This window comes from Heterocephalus glaber, unplaced genomic scaffold, assembly GCF_053883595.1.
Source record: "Heterocephalus glaber isolate CG9 unplaced genomic scaffold, H.glaber_assembly_v1.0 deba00001666, whole genome shotgun sequence".
Classification (NCBI taxonomy): domain Eukaryota; kingdom Metazoa; phylum Chordata; class Mammalia; order Rodentia; family Bathyergidae; genus Heterocephalus; species Heterocephalus glaber.
The window spans coordinates 16,701,643-16,721,245 of NW_028258406.1; the positions used below are offsets into that span (position 1 = coordinate 16,701,643).

General features: G+C 38.9%; 1 protein-coding gene and 1 long non-coding RNA gene across 6 annotated transcripts in view; one reads left to right on the forward strand and one right to left on the reverse strand.

Moving 5' to 3' along the window:
- The window catches only part of Lrch1 (leucine rich repeats and calponin homology domain containing 1), a 193,645-nt gene that overhangs the window by 106,158 nt on the left and 67,884 nt on the right, over window positions 1–19,603 (forward strand). For all 5 annotated transcript variants that reach the window (XR_002394648.2, XM_013072043.3, XM_004844200.4 and 2 more), the window contains exon 3: window positions 15,571–15,697. Coding sequence is in view for 4 of the 5 variants with exons in the window: in XM_013072043.3 (XP_012927497.2) it covers window positions 15,571–15,697 (127 nt within the window). In the remaining variant the exon portion in view is untranslated. The remainder of the gene's footprint in view (window positions 1–15,570; window positions 15,698–19,603) is intronic.
- LOC110348994 (uncharacterized) lies at window positions 9,550–11,627 on the reverse strand. The gene is made up of 4 exons (XR_002394649.2): window positions 11,387–11,627; window positions 10,915–10,966; window positions 10,386–10,562; window positions 9,550–9,947 (listed from the first exon to the last, which is right to left on the reverse strand). It is a non-coding gene; the product is annotated as an uncharacterized LOC110348994 (long non-coding RNA).

A 19,603-nucleotide genomic window follows, 5' to 3' on the forward strand; every position in this document is an offset into this window, starting at 1 on the left:
AGGATAAGCCTCACCACACACAACCTGAGGGCCTCACATAAGGCTCCACCCACTCCCTAAATGTCTACAGTATCACCCAGTAATACCAACCTAGGGAAGAAGCCTTTAACACAGTAATCTTTGGGGAACACTCATCCAAATCGTATCTTGGTGTTTATTAAACATACAGTTTTCTAGTTTCCAGCATTATACCTTTGAATTTATGAATTTTATTTATTTATTTATTTGTTCATTTATTTACTTTTTAACTGTATATCCTTTTATTGGTACATTTTAGATATGCAATATACTGACATTTATCATTGGAAATTTGCACCTTTACATAACTCTCTTTGGTTCTTATTTTTTCCCCCTTCCCCTACCCTCCTTTCAATCCCTCCATCCATCCCTATTTACAAAGACTTTGTTTCCTTTTTTTTCATTTTTTCATATTAATTCCATTCTCTTCTTTCATATTAATTCCATTCTCTTCTTTCCTTTTCCCTACTGCTCCCACTTCCCCTTCCCCGTTGCCCCTTTTCTGCCTATTTCACATTATCTATTATACCTTTTAGTCCTTATTTATACTTTCAGTTTCTCACACTGGAGAAAGAATTTGGTATTTACACTTGTGTCCTATTACTTTCACTTAAGAGTATCGCCTCAAAGTGCATCCATTTAGCAATGAATGTCTCTAATTTCTCATTTTTTATGGCTGAGTAGTACTCCATTTTATTTTTTAAAAAACCACAGTTTCTTTATCCAGTCTCCAGTTGATGGGCATTTGGGCTGTTTCCAAGTTTTAGCTATTACAAACTGTGCTGCTATGAACATGGGTGCACATATATCACTGTGGTATGATTCTTTTAATTCTTTTGGGAAGATCCCCAGCAGGGGAATAGCTGGGTCAAAAGGGACCTCAACTCCTTGTTTTTTGAGGTATCTCCATACTGATTTCCACAGTGGTTGCACTATTCTACACTCCCACCAGCAGTGGAGCAGGGTTCCTCTTCCCCCACAGCCTCACCAGGATTTGTTATTGGTTAATTCTTGATAGCAGACATTGTTTCTGGGGTGAGGTGGAATCTCAGCATTGTTTTCATTTGAATCTCTCCAATGACCAGTGATATTGAACATTTTTTCATATGTTTCTTTGCCATTTCTACTTCTTTGTCTGAGAAATGTCTGTTCATTTCAGATGCCCATTTTTGGATTGGGTCTTTCAGTTTGGGAGGCCTGATATTTTAAACTTCTTTATAGATTCGAGATAGTAGACCTTTGTCTGAGGGACAGCTGGTGAAAATTTTTTCCCACATTGTGGGTTGTGTCTTCACACTGCTGGTGGTTTCTCTTGTTGTGCAGAAGCTTTTTAGTAAGAAGAGATCCCACTTGTTGATTGTCTGTGCTAGTTCACGGGCAACTGAGGTTTTGTTCATAAAATCTTTTCCTACACTAATGTCTTCAAGAGTTCTACCTAACTGCTGTTCCAGCTGATTCAGCATTTCTGTTTTAATATTTAGATCTTTAATCCATTTTGATTTTAGTTTAGTGCATAGTGAGAGATATAGATCTAGTTTTAGTCTTTGGCAAGTTGAAACCCAGTTTCTCCAACACCACCATTTATTAAAGAGGCTCTCTTTCTTCCAGTGAGAGTGTTTGGCTCCTTTGTCAAAGATGAGGTGGTTGAGTGTGTCTGGAGTTGTTTCAGCATCTTCTAATCTGTTCCACTGGTCCTCAGGTGTGTTTCTTTGTCAATACCATGCTGTTTTTATCACAGTAGCTTTGTAGTATAGTTTCAAGTTGGGGGTTGTAATACCCCCTGCCATGTCTCTGTTACCTAGAATTGCTTTTACTATTCTGTGTCTCTTCTTGTTCCAAATGAATTTTTGGATTGTTTTCTCGAGGTCTGTGAAGTATGCTGCTGGGATCTCAATTGGGACTGCATTGAATTTATATAGCAGTTTTGGAAGTATGGCCATTTTCACTATGTTGATTCTTCCTACCCAGGATCAAGGGATGTCTTTCCATTTTCTGATATCATCTTCAATCTCTCTTTTCAAAGTGCTATAGTTTTCAAAGAAGAGGCCTTTGATTTCTTTCGTTAGGTTGATTCCTAGGTATTTCAGGTTTTTGGATGCTATTGTGAAAGGAATTATTTGCCCTATTTCTCTCTCAGTGAGTCTGTTGTTCGTGTAGAGGAAAACTATTGATTTTTGTGTGTGGACCTTCTATCCAGCTGCTTTACTGAATTTGGTTATTAAGTCTAGAAGACTTTTGGTGGAGTTCTTGGGGTCTTCTATATGCAGTATCATGTCGTCTGCAATTAATGACAATTTGACTTCTTCATTTCTTGTTTTTATTCCTTTTATTTCTTTTTCTTGTCTAATTGCCGTGGCTAATGTTTCCAAAACTATATTTAACAGGAGTGGTGATAGTGGACATCCGTGACTTGTTTGTAATTTTAGTGTGAAGGATTTCAGTTTTTGACCATTTAGTATGACATTGGCTGTTGGATTTTCATAGATGGCTTTTATCAGATTGAGGTAGAGACTGTCTATTCCGATCTTTTGTAGAGTTTTTATCATAAATGTGTGTTGGATTTTGTCAAATACTTTTTCTGTGTCTTTTGAGATAATCATATGGTTTTTGTCCTTGGCTCTATTGATATAGTTTATTACATTGATTGATTTTCGTATATTGAACCATCCCTGCATCCCTGGGATGAATTCCAGTTGATCAGGGTGTATGGTCTTCTTGATGGTCTTCTGTATTCTATTTGCCAGTATTTTAGTAAGGATTTTTTCCTCTATGTTCATTAGTGAAATTGGCCTATAGTTCTCTTTTTCAGTTGGGTCTTTCTCTGCTTTGGGGATCAAGGTGATGCTTGCTTCCAGGAATGAATTTGGGAGTATTGCTTCCCTTTCAATTTCATTGAAGAGTTTAAACAGTAGTGGCAGCAGTTCCTCTCTAAATGTCTTGTAGAATTCAGCAGTAAAGCCATCAGGGTCCAAGCTTTTCTTAGTTGATAAGTTTTTAATTACATTTTCAATTTCATTGGTTGATATTGTGTTGCTTAGAATTTTTATGTCTTCTTCATTCAACTTTGGTAATTCATACGTGTCTAGGAATCTGTCCATTTCTTCTGTGTTTTCCATCTCCTTGGCATATAGGTTCTGGAAGTAAGTATTGATAATCCTCTGGATTTCTGCTGGGTCTGTTGTACTTTCACCCTTTTCATTCCTAATTGCATGGATTTGGGCCTTTTCTTTCTTTTTTCTAATAAAGTTGGTTAAGGGTTTGTCAATTTTGTTGATTCTTTTGAAGAACCAACTGTTGGCTTCATAGATTTTTTTGTATCGTTCTCTTAGTCTCCATTGCATTGATTTCTCCTCTGATCTTTATAATTTCCTCCCTTGTATGAGCTTTGGGGTTGTCCTGTTCTTTTTCTAGAAGCTTGAGGTTCAGCATCAGGTTCTTTAATTGGGCTCGCTCTGCTTTCCTAATGTGTGTATTCACTGCTATGAATTTCCCTCATAAGACTGCTTTCATTGTGTCCCATAGATTCCGATATGTTGTATTGTCATTGTCATTTAATTGAAGGAACTGTCTGATTTCTTCTTTAATTTCCTCTGTGACTCATTGGTTATTCAGAAGTGTGTTGTTCAATTTCCATTTGTTTATGTAATTTTTGCGATTTCTTTTGCTTTTGATCTCCAATTTCATTGCACTGTGGTCTGATAATATACAGGGGATAACTTCAATTTTTTTGTACTTGCTTAAACATGTTCTATGAGTGAGTATGTGGTCTACTTTGGAGAACAGCCCATGTGTAGCTGAGAAGATGGTGTATTCTGATTCTTTGGAATGGAACACTGTAAACATCTGTTAAGTTCATTTGTTCAAGAGTTCGATTGAGTTCTAGTGTTTCATTACTTATTTTTTGTCTAGTTGATCTATCAATTTGTGACAGTGGGGTATTGATGTTCCCCACTACTATTTTATTAGTGTATAAATGACTTTTCATGTCCTTTAGTAGTTCTATATAGTTGTGTGCACTAGTTTTTTATGCATAGATATTTATGATTGTCATCTCCTCCTATTAGATTGTTCACTTTACAAGGATGTAGTGTCCTTCTTTGTCTCTCTTAATCAATGTTGGTTTGAAATCTACTTGATCTGTAAAGAGGATAGCTACTCCTGCTTTTTGGGGGGGTTCCTGTCGCATGCAATATTGTTTTCCACCCTTTAACTTTCAGTCTATGAGTTTCTTTTTGAATTAAGTGTGTTTCTTGTATGCAGCATATTGTTGGGTTTTTTTTCTTGACCCATTCTGCCAGTCTGTTTCTCTTGATTGGTGAATTGAGACCATTGACATTGATGGTTATAACTGATACATATTGACTTATCATTATCATGACTTTTTCTTTTTGTTGGGTCCTCCCCCTTTACATTTAATTTCTTGTCATGCCTGATGGATTCATTCTGCTGTGCTTCCTGGGATTGTGATCCTTACTTTCTTTTCCTAGGATATTATTTAAAATTCTTTGGAGTTCTGGTTTGGTTTTCATGAAGTTCCTAAGGTGCTCTTTGTCATGAAAGTATCTTATTTCTCCATCAATTTTGAAGGATAGTTTTGCGGGGTACATCAATCTGGGTTGCAGGCTGTTTTCCTTTATGGCTTGGAATATGTCACTCCAAGCTCTTCTTGCCTTGAGAATTTGTGTTGAGAAGTCTGCTGTGATGCTGATGGGCTTTCCTTTGTATGTGATTTGTTTCTTTTCTCTAACTGCTTGTAGAACTCTGTTCTTCTGTTGTGTTTCTGGAATCTTCACAATTATATGCCTATGTGTAGATTTCTTTTAATCAAGGCTAGTTGGTGTCCTATATGCCTCCCTTGTCTGTATGTCACGTTCTTTTCCTCTGCTTGGGAAGTTTTCTGCCATTACTTTTGTGAACAGTTGTTTAATGTCATCTGCACTCTCTCCTGTTTATTCTTTGACTCCAGTTAGTCTTATGTTATTCTTCTTTGCATCGTCTAGCAGCTGCTGGATTGATTTCTCATGGTCCCTTAAATTTTAAAGCAATTTTTCTTTTCCTGGTCACTAATTGCAATCTTATCTTCTATATCTGAAATTCTGTCCTCACATTGGCTCATTCTGCTTTGTAGACTTTTAATGGACTTTTTAATCTCCTGGAAATCTGTTTGTATCCGTTTTATGGATTCCATTTGTTTCCTATGTTGGGATTCCATCATGTTCCTCAGATCCTCTATTTTTTTATCTGTGTCTTCTCTAGATTTTTTAATCTTGTCTTGCACTATGAGCACAATCTCTGCTGTTATCTGAGAAATTATTTCTGATTTCATTTTTTCCAGATCCTCTTGTGTTGCCAGTTCAGGGAGTCCAGGTGGTTGAGTATCAGAGTGTTCTATCTCCTTTCCTTTTGGGGTTGCTGTAGGTGATCCTGAAGTCTGGTTTTGGGACTTGTTTACATGTCTTCTCATTTTGATGGGGGAGGCATGCTATTGCCGCCCGCATAGCTTACCTGCTCTGCGCTGGGAGCGGTGGAATGGTGGCCTGGAAGCCCCTTCCTCTGGGCTGGGAGCTGTGGAATGGTGGCTCAGAAGCCCCTTCGTCTGGGCTGGGAGCAGTGGAATGGCAGCCTGGAAGCCCCTACCTCTCCCTAGTAACCTTTTTGCTCATTTCAAAATCCGTTTTTCTGATATACCCTGTAGTGCAGATTTATATCAACACATGCAAGGACTGTGTAGCTTCATGAACCCTTTAACAGCACTGTGGGTAAAAAACTCAAACAAAAACTGTGATATATAGTGGAGATTATGACATTGTTCCTGTTAGGTGCTATGTCTGAAGGATTGTGGGAACCCAAATGTGCATAGATGGTGATGGGACTGAGGAGATACCTGTGTGCTTTGAAGGTTGTGCTTTTGCTTTTACGTGGTCAATATTCTGAAGGGATGATTTCCAGAGAATTTAAGTAAACTGTCAGAAGAAGTGGCACCTCTCAGAGGTGCGTCCCAGAAAGAGAATACCATGACCTCAGTCATCATGTTATCAGGGCGAGAACAATTTGGAATCTTCATTGTGGTGGCCTTTGAGCAGCTAACAGTAGTGCCCAAGTCAGCAGCACTTGGATAGAGTTCTTAGTACCAGCCTGGAATCTGTCATTCTACTTGCCATGATAAAAGAGCATCTCTCTCTCTCTGTTTTTTTTTTTTTTTTTTTTTTCCTTCGGTACCAGGGATCGAATTCAGGACCTTGTGCTTGCGAGGCAGGTGGCAGCACCACTGAGCCAAATCCCCAGCCCAAGAGCATCTCTTTTTATTCTTTAGGAGTCACCCAATTTTTTTTAGCATATGTTCTGCCAAAATGAGCACAAGGAATCACCCAATTTTTAAACTTAAATACTTATAAAGCTGGTAGGAAATATCTGTTGCAACAGCACCTTTACAATATATGATCCATGTTCAGGTGGAATGTAGGGATGGTAGCTCAGAGGGCTGTTGCCTAATGCTGTTAGGGAGGAAGAGTCAGGATTCATATGTGTTTCATATTTTCTCACAGCTTAGAACTGGGTCTTGCACAGAGCAGGCACTCAGGAAGTATAGAAAATAATGGACTGCTTTTCCGTGCTAACCACCAAAGCATTTTTGTTCCCTTGGCACAGGTCACACACTCTCCTGGTTACATTTCTGCCACTTTCTGTTTCTTCACTAGTCTCAAGTCTGGATGTTTCTTCTCTCTCTGCACCTTAATGCTAAAGTTCCCCAAAGCTTTGGTTCTTAAATCTTCTTAGACTGCCTGCCTTATGAGTCTCAAATCTTTTCTCTCTTGAACACTAGCCCTTATTTTCTCCATTGCCTAACATTCATTTCCTGTTTGATGTCCCCCTAAGCTCACCTTTCTTTCCTCCCCCAAAGTAGCTTCTCTTTTATTCTAGTTCCTCTTTCTACTTCTAAAAACTTCCACTGTTTTTCTCTAGCACCTCAATTTAAAGTCTCAGAAATCATTTTTGATCCCTTTCTACCATCTCTTTTTGCATAAAACAGTCACTATTAGTCCAGCATCTACTTGCTCCTGCTGGGGTTTCTGTGCTCTCCCCACTGCTGTCTGCAGGAAAGGAGAGAAGAGGCTGTGTTGTGTGGAGGGGAGACCACAGACTTTGGTAAGAAGCCCTACCCAGCTGGTTTTAAACCTGAACACCAAGCAACTCACAACCAGGCAACTTGGAGCAAGTTATTTAAATTCTCTGAACAGTGTCAGCTTTGTGTTTGAAAAGTAGGGGATATTAATTCTTATGTTATAGGATTATTATAAATATAAATAAAACAATATTTGTCTGAATGCTAACAGTGTCTTATACATAGTAACTACCCACAAAATGTTGGTTGAAATGTTGAGTCAAGTTTTGTGATATTATATCATTATGTGAATCGCCACGTGGGTTAAGAAAAATAATAGCAAAAGATCTGTATCTGGGTAAAATACATGGATTCTACAGTATTGTTGGTAAAAGAAAAAATACTATGTGTATGTAAAACTATTAGGGCAGTTAAGAACTGAGTTAACAGTCAAATTACATGATAAGAAGCCCTCTGAAGACTCATCTCCTTGGAAGGATGAGTAGAAAAAAAGTGAGTGTACGTAGGCTAATATTCATGCATGTCAATCTGTATTACACCTTGGGAAGTTTTTAGCAATAGATGGACAGGCCCATGTCTTCAAGTAGTAAACAATAATATTCAGAAATCTTAATTTTCCTTATGAATATCTTTTATTAACTCAGAGTAAAAATTTATCTGAGTAGCCTGTGGCCATTTGTCAGTATCAAAATCCCTTTCGTTTTTGGTGGGGAAAAAAATGTTTAAGTTAAAAAAAGTTTTTTTTCTTGGCTTTGGTGTGTTGCCATAGAGAAGAAGGAATGTGAAATACCAGGAAATCAAAGTCCATTCTACCAGGGAGAAAGCTCCCCAAAGTGGGGGCACATCTCCATTGACAACAGCTTTCCCAGCTACCACCTAGAGACAGTTTTCCTGTGTGCCGACAGCAATATTCTGTACAGGGATAGTTTTCACGATCTAGGGCGCAGGCCAGTGCTGTGTTTTTGGTTTTAGTTTTGGTTTTTGTGGTAGTGGGAGTTGAACCCAAGGCCTTCACAATGAGGTACATCTCTAGGCCTTTTTATATTTTTTAAGATGGGGTTTCACTAAGTTTCTAGGTTGCCCAGGATGGGATCAAACTTGTAATCCTTGCTTCAGCTTCTCAGAGTGGTCACTGCAGTTTTAATAATTAAAGCCCCAAACCTATATTGTTGCCTCTGAAATTAGTATTCTTGTTGGTATTGGAGATCCAAGATTTTTTTTTTTTTTTGGTTCCGGGGAGTGAACTTGGGACTTGTGCTTGTGAGGCAGGCGTTGGAACCACTGAGCTAAATCCCCAGCCCTCTTGTTGGTATTGGATATTGAGTTCTTTTTCAGAATGCCCTTCGATTTTTAAGTATCCGGTTTCATTTTAAATGAAGGAAATTTCAAGTAATAGTTTTCAGAGCATAATACAGGCCTTGCCCTTTGGGAATTAAAGAACTTTTAGAAGAAGGAAGAGAAAATAACTGACATGGAGCTAGTTATCAATAACTGGTCTTTAATATTTTAAGCAGCATGTTATTTATACTCCCGAGGAGACTGACAGGCTGTTATAGTGTGGGAAACCAGCTCAGTTGCAATAGCCAAATATGGTACAGGTATGCACAGCAAAAATGCAGTGACAGGGTTGTGGCAGAAATTCGCCTGAGTTTTGAGTTGCTTTAGATGCTCACTTTTGGGGCCTGGCGTTTCTTGCAGTTTTCTTTCCTAAAGTGAATTCTTTACCTTCTCAAAACATGGCTTTTAGGTGTGTGGAGAGTGAAATTGATTGGTGTATCTTTCAAGACCTCAAGATTCAATTGAAATGATGATTCTGTGGTGTTTCTAGGTTTGAAACAATTTAAGTTTTCAAATGACTGTCATTCAAATCGTAGTGAGCATGAATTGCTTTCAGAGTTAAATTTGGTCTCCCAGATTTGATGCATAGTCTCAATTAAATTTTTGTCTTAAGCCCAAGTGTGTAGCAAATTGATTAGAGCACATGCTTAGCATACATGAGGCCCTGGGTTCAAGCCTCCAAAAATAATAATAATACAATAATAATAATTTAAATAATAATATAATTAATAATTTAAAAAGTCATAATTTTAGTTGTACAGATAAGCATAAAGATAATGTCTACTTGATTTTAACTTCATAGCATAAAGTTAAAGTAGATCAAAATATCACCAGGCAACAGAAGCAAAGCTTTTGTTGTTGTTGACAATTGTCTTAGACATATTGTGATGGTGAGAATGTAGAGGGAGGGCTGGTGATGAAGGGGAAGTATTCAGTCATTAGCGGAAACAAGGGTGAGACATTTTGCCAGGGTGGACTTTCAGAATGGAATAAGCAGGAAAAAGGAAATGGTTCTCTATACATATTGTTCACAGCCATGTGTATGTGAAGACAACAGGTGTCATGTTCCAAACAGAAAGACAGTTCTGATTCTAATGAAAGGTCAACAGGGTAAAAAGAGCACAAAAACAAAATGAAAAGCAGTATCCTTTGAAAAGGAAACTTACATGGATAAAGTAACATAATTTCTGTTTATTGTAGACCCAGCGCCAAGCACAGACAATAATATTCAAATAGCTGTAAGTGCTTTATTGTCATTCTTGGACGTGGTCATTGTTAGCGCCCTTCTGTCCATTGATGCTCAGGAGAGGGTGACTTACGGTGTCCACACTGCGAAACCTACCCTGCTTTCCCTCTGGCTGTGGCATTTCCTTAATTCACATCATTACATCTGTTACTCTTTGAAAACCAAGTAATAACTGAGATGGTGATTTGTGGGATTCATGTTTTCCAGAGAAAGGACAGGATCCTGTAATCAGAGAAATATCATTCATGTGATTACCACATATGTTCTAGTCTTGGTTATCTAGATTGGAAATAGGTATACTGGGGTGGCTTGGGGCTGAAGTTTTAAAGCCTAGCCTGATTCTCCCTGACCCATCTCTGAACGATCATCTGTATTCTTAATTGATATATGTTTTCAGTGAGTGGAACATGAAACCATATTTTAAAATTAACTGAAAGTTTTGCAGTTAGTAAATACAACATATAATAAATAAAATGAAGCTAAGTACACATAATCTTTTTTGTCACTTCTCTGCTACTTTGCCACAATAGTGGTTGCATATGAATCTTTATATATGGATTTGAGTTTGGGCTAAGCACTTTTATATCCATAACCTCATGTTAGGTAGGTCTTAGTATCTGTGTTTTAGAGCTACAAAATCTAAGAGATTAAATGCCTTACCTAAAGTCATAGAGATGATGTTTAGACAAAGATGTGATTTGAACCCCGGTCTTCTGACTCCAAAATTGTGCCCTTTTTTATGGCATCGCACAGTCATTGAGTAGCTCAATCTGTTATAAAATTTTTTTCTATAAAGTTTTCTGAGTCCCGTGTTCCATTATTAAACAAACCTATACACTAAAAATAAAGATATATATTACAGTATAATTTTAAAAAATACAATATGCACTAATAATATAATCACATATAGAATAGGGTATATATTCATTTTATATATTTTAAGGAAAATAGTTTTCATAAACCAAATACTAACCAAGTAACAACAAATCTTAACATTGAGTTTCGTAATATGGACATTGCTAAGTTCCATAATCAAAATAAGACTCTCTGAAAGTAAAACCATAATAAGTGACTTAGTTTGCGCATTTCTTAATTTAGGAATTCAAAGAGGGATACCAGTACTTGAAGCCAAGAGAAATTTATCCTACAAATTTAGACTACCAGAAATGTTTTGATTATGTTAAACTACCTTGTTTTGTCTTGAGATGAGGAAGTAGATATAGCAGGTAGGTCTTATTCAGCTGAAAAAGATGGAAGATGAAGCAAAATGATACATGTGGATCTGGTAAAAGCCTGTACCTCCGCAGCCCCCCTAGACAGGGCAGGGACAAAGGCAAGAGTCACTGGGCAGGCTCCACTCTGGCAAGGGCAAGAAATCTCAGGCTGCCATGATTGAATCTGTGATTTCTACTTCTAAATGAGCAGGCCCTTTCCTCTGAGAATTTATTCTTTTTAATTGAGTGGGCAAAAAAACAAAAATAAAGTTTTCTTTTAGATGTGGCTCAGAGGCTAGATTTGAAAATAAATGTTGGCCATTACCTTATCAGCTACTATATGGCCTTATTTTTAAACATTCTTTCCAGGAAGAGTCTGATTATAGCACAGAGGCCCACAGGAGACAAGTGGGGGTAGGAGAGTGGATTGTGGCCTGAGGCACTTACTTGCTGGAGAAAATTGCTGCCAGATGAGTGGTTTCAGAAAGCTAAGGCTGCTGATGTGGTCTGTAGTGGGTTCAGGATGAAATAAACTGCATTTCCTCCTGTCCTTAATAAATACTTGCTGGAGAGCTGATGGGTTTTTGTATGCATGTGTGTATCCTTTTTCTGTTGGGGAAATTGCAAGAACATAGCAGCATCCTGTGGTAAAATACATGAAATACAGGCTGAGGGGACAGATGGATGGAGAAGAAATGTGCCTGTGTCTGTGGCATTTTTGAATTATGATGACATTCTTGGCAACATGGGTTTGCTAAGTCTGTGGTGATTAATTCAGTGCCCATGAGGAATGTGTGGGACCTAATGGGAGATAAGCTGTGCCATCAGTAGCTTTTAATCTAAAAAATATTTATTCCCATCGAAGAGGCCGTGAATGCTTTCACAGGGTTAAATTGTATTTTATTTTAGGTTAGTACACACCCTGCAAGCATTACAGGGAGAATAAATCTGAGTGAACAGAGGCTTCTTTGCATGACTTCAAAAGCTGTGATAAATGATTCTCCCAGTTCCATAGCTGCTGCTCTGGTCAGGTGCATGTATTGAGGTAGTGAGACTGGGCATAGTTTAATGCTGTGTTTCCAACCAAAAGACAGGAAAGATCTCAACCTGTAATTGTTAATTCTACAGAAATATGAATATAGAACTTTCTGGAAAGATGTTCCTGTGATTCTCTCTTCAGAAGGAAATTTAAATATGGCTCTAAAATAATAGGTTTGTCTTGTTAACATTTTTGTCCATCCTCACTTTATGAAATGGTGTATTAATAAATATTATATAGCCACAAATTACATTTCAGATTGTTTATTTGCTACTAGTTCTCTTTTCCAAAGGTAGTGTCTACAGAGCCCCTTTAAAAATTTTTTTATTATACGTAGATATTAATAAAGAAAATGTAAAAGCCGTTCTATGAAAAAATGAATTTTCATAACAAAAGTTATTAGAAAATAACAGTGGTAAATACATTGTGCATCATGATCTTAGAAACCTTTTTAAGAGCTTGAAGAAAGCCAGCAGGGTGCCAGGAAGTGCCAGGTGCCAGGAAGACCCCTCCAGCCAAAAGAGTCCCACTGGGTTTCTGCGAGCAGGAGAGGGCAGAGATGTGAGAGGACATGGAGAGAGGCTGGTGGTCCCTGTTCCCCTCTCCAGTCCCTCCACCCCAGCCCAGGAGAGAGTGTCAGGGATCCCAGCACCCTATTTTCTCCCTCCTCCTAACTGGGAAAATGAGCCAGCTGGTGCTTCCAGTACCAGAGACCCCAAAGGGATCTCAGTCTCCCTCCTTCTGCTGGACCTTCTTAGAGAAACTTCTTCTCCTTCTGGCCCTCTCTGGAAATACACAAGGTTTTATTGTTTTTTCCTATGTCGAGTTACTTGGGCCTGGATTAGGAGTGCTATCAGGGTGTTGGCAGAAGAGGGCCCAGGCCAGTAAGGTTCTTTGCATAGCATATCACCTCCTTTTTGCATTTCCTTCCTCTCTCCCTCCCTTCCTCCTTTTTGTGGTGCTGGATATCAAACCTAGGGCCTCACACATTTCTAGGCAAGGGCTCTGCTACTGAACTACATCCTCAGCCCTGGCACCTGCTTCTTAAAAGCTCATCAGTTACAGGTGCCCTTTGGTTACCCAGATTCCTGCCCCTGGCATGCGTGCATGTGTGTGTGCATCTGTGCATGTGTGTGGGTGAGACTTAAGTAGTACCTGTGTAGCATACAACAGAGAAGTGCACAGGTCACAAGTATTCATCCCCCCAATGAGTTTTCACAAACAGAAGCACCTATGTAACAAGTGTCCTGGTTGAATTTACTCTTATAATGATGTTTCTTTCCTAATTATAAAAGTACCTATAGGAATTAATTTGGAAAATAAAGCGAAGTGTACTAAAGAAAATAGGAACCACTCATTTTACCTTTACCCCAAAATTACCATTAATACCTTAGTGTATTTCTCCAAATCTATTTTTATGTGTGCCTATAAATACACACACACAAGGCAACCCCAGAAGCTTTATGCACATGTTCACAAACTCTCAGAAGAAATCTTAGACAGGTGCAATCACATGACATACACATTTTTAGTTGTTTCATTGTGTGGCTGTTGGCTACATCGCAAAATGGCAGGGAAAGTCAGGGAAACTGAAAACCATTTTTTCCTTTATTTGGCAGCAGGAAATGAGCTTTTTTCACTAAATATATATTTTTAATGATGTCATACTTATTTTTTTCTTACAAACTAGCAAAAAAAAGAATAGAATTTATTCTGACATGTTTCATTTAATACTACAATATTTCATATTCAACCAGAAATATATAAGCTGACTAGGAAAAAAGTAAAAGTTCCATCTGCCTCATGAAGTGATACATTTCTAATGTTTAATAATTGTACATATACTTATTTTTGTTGATTGTGTGCTAATGATTGCTTTTTAACCTTTAAAAAGTTTTATTACTTTTTTCTTTCCATATTCTTATTAATGCATATTGGTTATACAGGTTTCATTTCAGCAGATTTGTATATGAACAAAATGAACTTCAATCATTGTACTCCATGCCCCTTGACCCCACTTACCCCCTAGTCTCACATGTTTCCTGGGGGCCTTCATTGTATATAATGTAGTTTGATCATATTCATACCCCCTATTACATATCTACCATTATATCCCCTCTTTCTTCCCCTGAAAAAAGGATTCTTGTGGGGGAAGAGGCTGAAATAAATAGCTAATATATAAATAAAGAATATTTGTATATTTCATGAATCCAGTATCTTTTCCATCTCTAGAATGCTAATGAGTTCAGAGCCTTCTGGGTGGAGATCCTCTTCATGAGAGATAGGGCCAAACCTCAGCTCAAACTTTGTTGACTGCTCTGTAGAACTAAATCCTGGTCTCCAGGCTCACTTTGCCAGCGGCCATTTTTACTTTTTTTCTTTTACTTAGCTCCCTTGCAGACACAGAGACAGATTTCAATTGTAGCAGCTCTTGATTTAACAAAAGGAAGCTGAGTGAAAACATTAGAAATTGGCCCAGTGGTTTTTGTGAATTATAGCAAAATTCTCTTCTCCCTTAAGACTAACGTGGATGAAATGATCCCTTTGTGGTACTCGTTGCTTTAGTCTTAGCTGAGTTTCCTGTACAAGTTGTCAAGAGGAAACAGTTGACACCTGTATTAGTTTTCTTTAACTCTAACAAAACTTCTGATACAATCAGCTTAAGAAGAAGAAAGGTCAATTTTGGCTCACAGGTTTATAGGTTCAAAGTCCAATGTCACTTGACCCCATTGCTTTGGGGCCTGTGGTGAGGCAGCACATTATGGTGGGGAGTGCCTGCTGGAGTGAGCTGCTCACCTCATGGCAGCCAGGGAGCAAAGAGAGAGTAGAGGAGACCAAGGTCCCATAACCCCCCGAGGGCACATTTCCAGTGACCTGAGACCTCCACTAGGCCCCACCTCTTAATGACTTCACCATCTTCCAGTAGCACCGCATGCCGAAGACCAGCCCTCCAACACACATAAGCCTTTGGGGGATTTTTAAAATCCAAGCTATAGCAGCACTAGCTTTCCATTGCTATTGGTAGTGTGGTCCATCTGCCTCCAGGCTGGTCAAGAGCTCAGCTTCTGCAGAAGACTTGATGGCATTCCTTGTGTTGGAAAAGTTGTTTCCCTGAAAACTCCACATCTATTTATTTATTTACAAGTGACACATAGGGTATAGTGTGACAATTCAGTGTATGCAGGGAAAGTGTTCTGATCAAGTTGTAACTAGTAATTAAATAGTTATCATTTCTTTGTGTTGGAAGCATTTGAACTCTTCTAGTTTTATGTTTAAATATATAATAAGATGTTGTAAACTGTGGTCACCTTACTATGCTATAGTATAGTAGAATTTATTCTTCATATCTAAACTGTATTTTGGTACCCACTATCTAATATGTTTCAATACCCACCGTTCTTTTTGTTAATATACTTTGTGTTGTTACACATGTGTGATTTGTGTTACCACATACACAGAAAATAAACTGGACTCTTTATATTTGTAAAATATTTTCTTGGATCACTCCTTTTTCCTTTCTTTTCCAAAACATCTTCACAGAAAGTATGAGGTAGCCTTTCTGTTTACGTGTGTTCTTGTATTGTCTTTGCAGTCGAAATCAGCTGTCTGCCCTGCCTGCCTGCCTGTGTGGTCTGCCTCTCAAAGTCTTAATCGCAAGTAACAACAAGCTCGGATCACTACCGGAAGAGATAGGTCAGCTCAAACAGTTAATGGAGTTGGTACGTTACTGATTTCTTAGATGCTGTTTGTGTTTGTTGACTGATCATAGCCCATCAGAAAGACCTTTTGCTACAGTTGGACAAGGAAGAGCCTATATTAGTCCATTGCCAATTACTGTAACAAAATACCCAAGGCTGGGAGCTTTATGAAGAAAAAGGGTTTATTTTGCTCACAGTTTTATAGGTTGAAAGTCCAAAATCAGGTGGCCTCATGTGTTCAGCCTCTGGTAAGGGACCCCTTGGTTACATCACAGCACATTGATGGCATTGTGATGGGAGTGGATATGAAGGAGAGATTACATGGTAAGACAGTAAGCTAGAGAGCAGGGAAGGACCAATATTGCTCTTTTTTATAATAACCTACTCATGAGAACTTCCTGGAGTCCCATAAGATCTGTTAGTCCCTTATAAGGGCAGTGCCCCAGTAACCTAACCACCTCCTGTTAGGCTGTACCTCTTAAAGGTTCTACTGCCTCTTACCACCACTAAACTGGGGACTAAGTGTCCAATATATGAACGCATGGGGGACAAACTACTTCCCAACCATAGCAGAGCCTATGGTGTTTGAGGGCAGTATATGATAAACACATTAAGTAGGGAGACATGAAACCAATACCTGCGGCTTTGCTGTGACACAGTTCCTGAAATTTACAAGTTTCCTGTAGTTTATAGTTCCTGAAGTTTGCAGGATTTACAGTTCCTGGTTTACAGATTATTGCATTATGGTTAGATGATTTTTTCAGATTGCGTATACATTCATGAAAAATTACGGCTAAGCTAGAAAAATAAGCTGCAAATAAATTAGGGGGTCACATTTTGATGAAGTTATATAATTAAGTTAGAGAACCGAAAGAACACAGTGTGATGATTCTGTTAAGATTTGGGGCCTGCCTAGAACAGCACTGTCTCCAGTCCCAGGGCACACGAGCTGCTGGATTTGGTATAAAGACACCCTGAGCTTCTCTTAGCATCTTGTCCTGAGCCCAGCTTCTATTAGAATTCTGCCCTGCATCCTAGTTACCTAGTTACCACAATGTCCTCACTGTGACCTTGTGTTTTTTCTCTGCCAGCAATTGCCATGGGACCCTGAACTTGTAAAATGTTAGAGCCATAGAGAATTTACAAAGGCATCTAGTCCAACCTGTGGACCTCTTGTCCAAATGAGAAAACCCAGGGCAGAAAGACAATGAGTGATATGTGGAAGATCACCATGGTATCGCTAAGTGGTGACCTAAACAAGACACCCTTTCCAGCACTGAACAGTGGAAATACGCTATGAACAACAATGTGATTTCAAACGTAGTGGTGACAAAATTTAAAAACTAAAAGGAGCAAGTGAGATTAATTTTAATATTATTTAACTCCAAATAGCCAAAATATTATTATTTAAACATGTATACAATTAAAAATATTACTGTGACATTTTGCATTCTTTTTTTCATGGTAACCCTTGGAACTCCAGGTGTTTCACACTGACAGCGCATCACAGATTGGACTTGCCTCCTCTCTGGCGCTGAGCAGCTGTGTGTGGCTGGTGGCCATCCTGCTAGACACTGCCTCTCTGTGGCCTGTGCTCTTCCTGCTGAACAGCCCCCTGCCTCTGAGCAAGTTTGCTCTTTGTAAAAAGTATTTATTTGTATAGTAGGGGACTACTTAATCAGTTGACATTATTTAACTACAGGGAAGTGATGTGAATGATGTTGGTTAAGGTCACCAACTAAAAAAAGATTACTTTCCATTCATTCTCATTTATCTTTGACATCATTTTGCTTAAAGTAATAGCATTACTAAGGTATCTATGTCAGATTATTTTTAGTTATCAATTGGAAAAAAAATTCCTTGGAGAGCTTAGTATCATTCTAGGATCGCTATGGGAGGCTTTTGTTTTGTAGGCACATATTACCAGTTTGTTAAAAAACTTGGGAGCTCCCCAAACACTCAGAATACTTGAGCCACCTAGTGCTTCAGTGCTCCAGAATCCACTTAGCTTGTTAGATTCTAAGCATTGTTTGCTATTCTGAAAAGTTACTTTTTAAATTTTTACATCTGACCCAAATTCTATCCAATGTGGGTGAACATTCCAGAGTTAACTTAAAAAACAAGACCAGAATACCTTAGCCATCTATGAAAAAGCAGTTTTCCTTCCCTATTTTTGAGAGGAAGTAGAACTAGAAAACATTATCTTACTTTTTTAGCCGGGTGTGGTGATACACACCTGATTCCCAGCACTCAGGAGGCTAAGTCAGGAAGATCACTGTGAGTTCCAGGCCAGCTTAGGCTACATAGTGAGACTCTGTCTCAAAAAAAACCTCCCAAAACAAAACCATTATCTTACCTTGTAATTGTGTCACAGTTAATCTAAGAATCTTAAAACAAAAAGGGTGTCTGGTTCAGTCACTGGCTGGTGTAGCCATTTGAGATTACACAGGGAGTATGGAAAAGTGGATGTTCCTCCTCCTGTGAAGAAGCCCCTGAGAAGCACTACTGAGATGTCTTCTTGAATAGAGAGCAGTGGCCAGGTTGTATTTCCAAGCTGGGACAGGAGAATTTATGGAATCCTAGCTCTGGAGCTGGTCCTTTCAGCATCATTTCCAGTAGGAATAATCTAAAACTTTCTCACTTCCTTGGCTACTGTGAATGCTTCTGCCCCTGTAGCCTCACAGCTGTGGTATAAGTGTGTATTGCTTTGTCAGCCTGTCTCTCTGTGTGTGCTTTCTGTAGGGTAAGAGATAGAGTGACATGTATTATTTCATATAATAACCCAGCAAGGCTGGTATCATGTTTACATTTTGAAGATGAGTTTCAGTTTGAGAATTATGTACCTAAAGCAGTGGAATTACATGGTGGAGCTGGGATCAGAACCCGACTGGTCTGATGAAAGTCTGCAGCCCAGAGCAGCAGCGTCTCCTCAGCGAGGCTGTGTAGTGTCTCATGGAGAGGGCCCCTGATTTCTTTCTCTGGACCTCGCTGACTCACCTTGCTGTGCTTTACTCATATACAGTAGTTGGTGCAAGCCATGAACACTGAAAGTAAATAGGAGAATGACCCCCAAAAGGGTTCAGAATGAGTGGGCATATTGTTGAAAAGTTTTCTTACTGGGGAGCCAGGTTAGGTGGTTAGGTGTCTGAGGGCTTCCCTTGTTCATTATCCTCATTCTGGCCATTAGAACCTTCTAGACATACTGGAAACAGGACCCTGTCCTTATGAAACTATGCTATGGATATGGTATATTTGGTAAGAGGCGCTGTATACACACCACATGGTTTAATTAACAGGTAGTTGTGAAAACAAACACACTGAGAACACAATAAATGACAGCTTTTTATGGGGCATTTTTTTGCCAAAGATTGAAGAGTCTTCTCATTGGTTCTGTGTACATGGTGCCATGCTGGGGTGCACAGACGGCCTGGCCCTTATTTGTTTTTTCTCAATTCCATCCTCCCCCAGTTCCTGCAGTGTGAACTTTCGCTCTTACTTTCATGTGGGAGAACCCAGAGTCACTGGTTTAGAAACGCCTTTACAACCAAAAAAACTCACCAGGCCTGCCTCAAGTAATAACTGGTTGGAAGGTGCATTTCCTGGCCCTAACTAGACACACTGCTTTTTATTCACTCTTCTGGAATGTTTGGTTGTGTGGAGAGTTTGAATTCAGGGATCAGTTATAAACATGATATATTGAGCAGCTTTTGAGAAAAATTTCTTCTTCATTATTTTTATGTGTAGCCTTCCAATCTCTGAGGTAGGTCAAGGAGATGATGTGTCTGGCATAGTTATTTGTCCATTTGTAGTCTCTGGAGACTCCATGGTTTCTGTGAAACCTTGGGAAATCCAAGGCTTCTGAAGCCCCCTCTGTTCCTTCTATTTCTGCCTTTCACATGAAGAGAAGGGAAGTGGAGCATGTGTTTA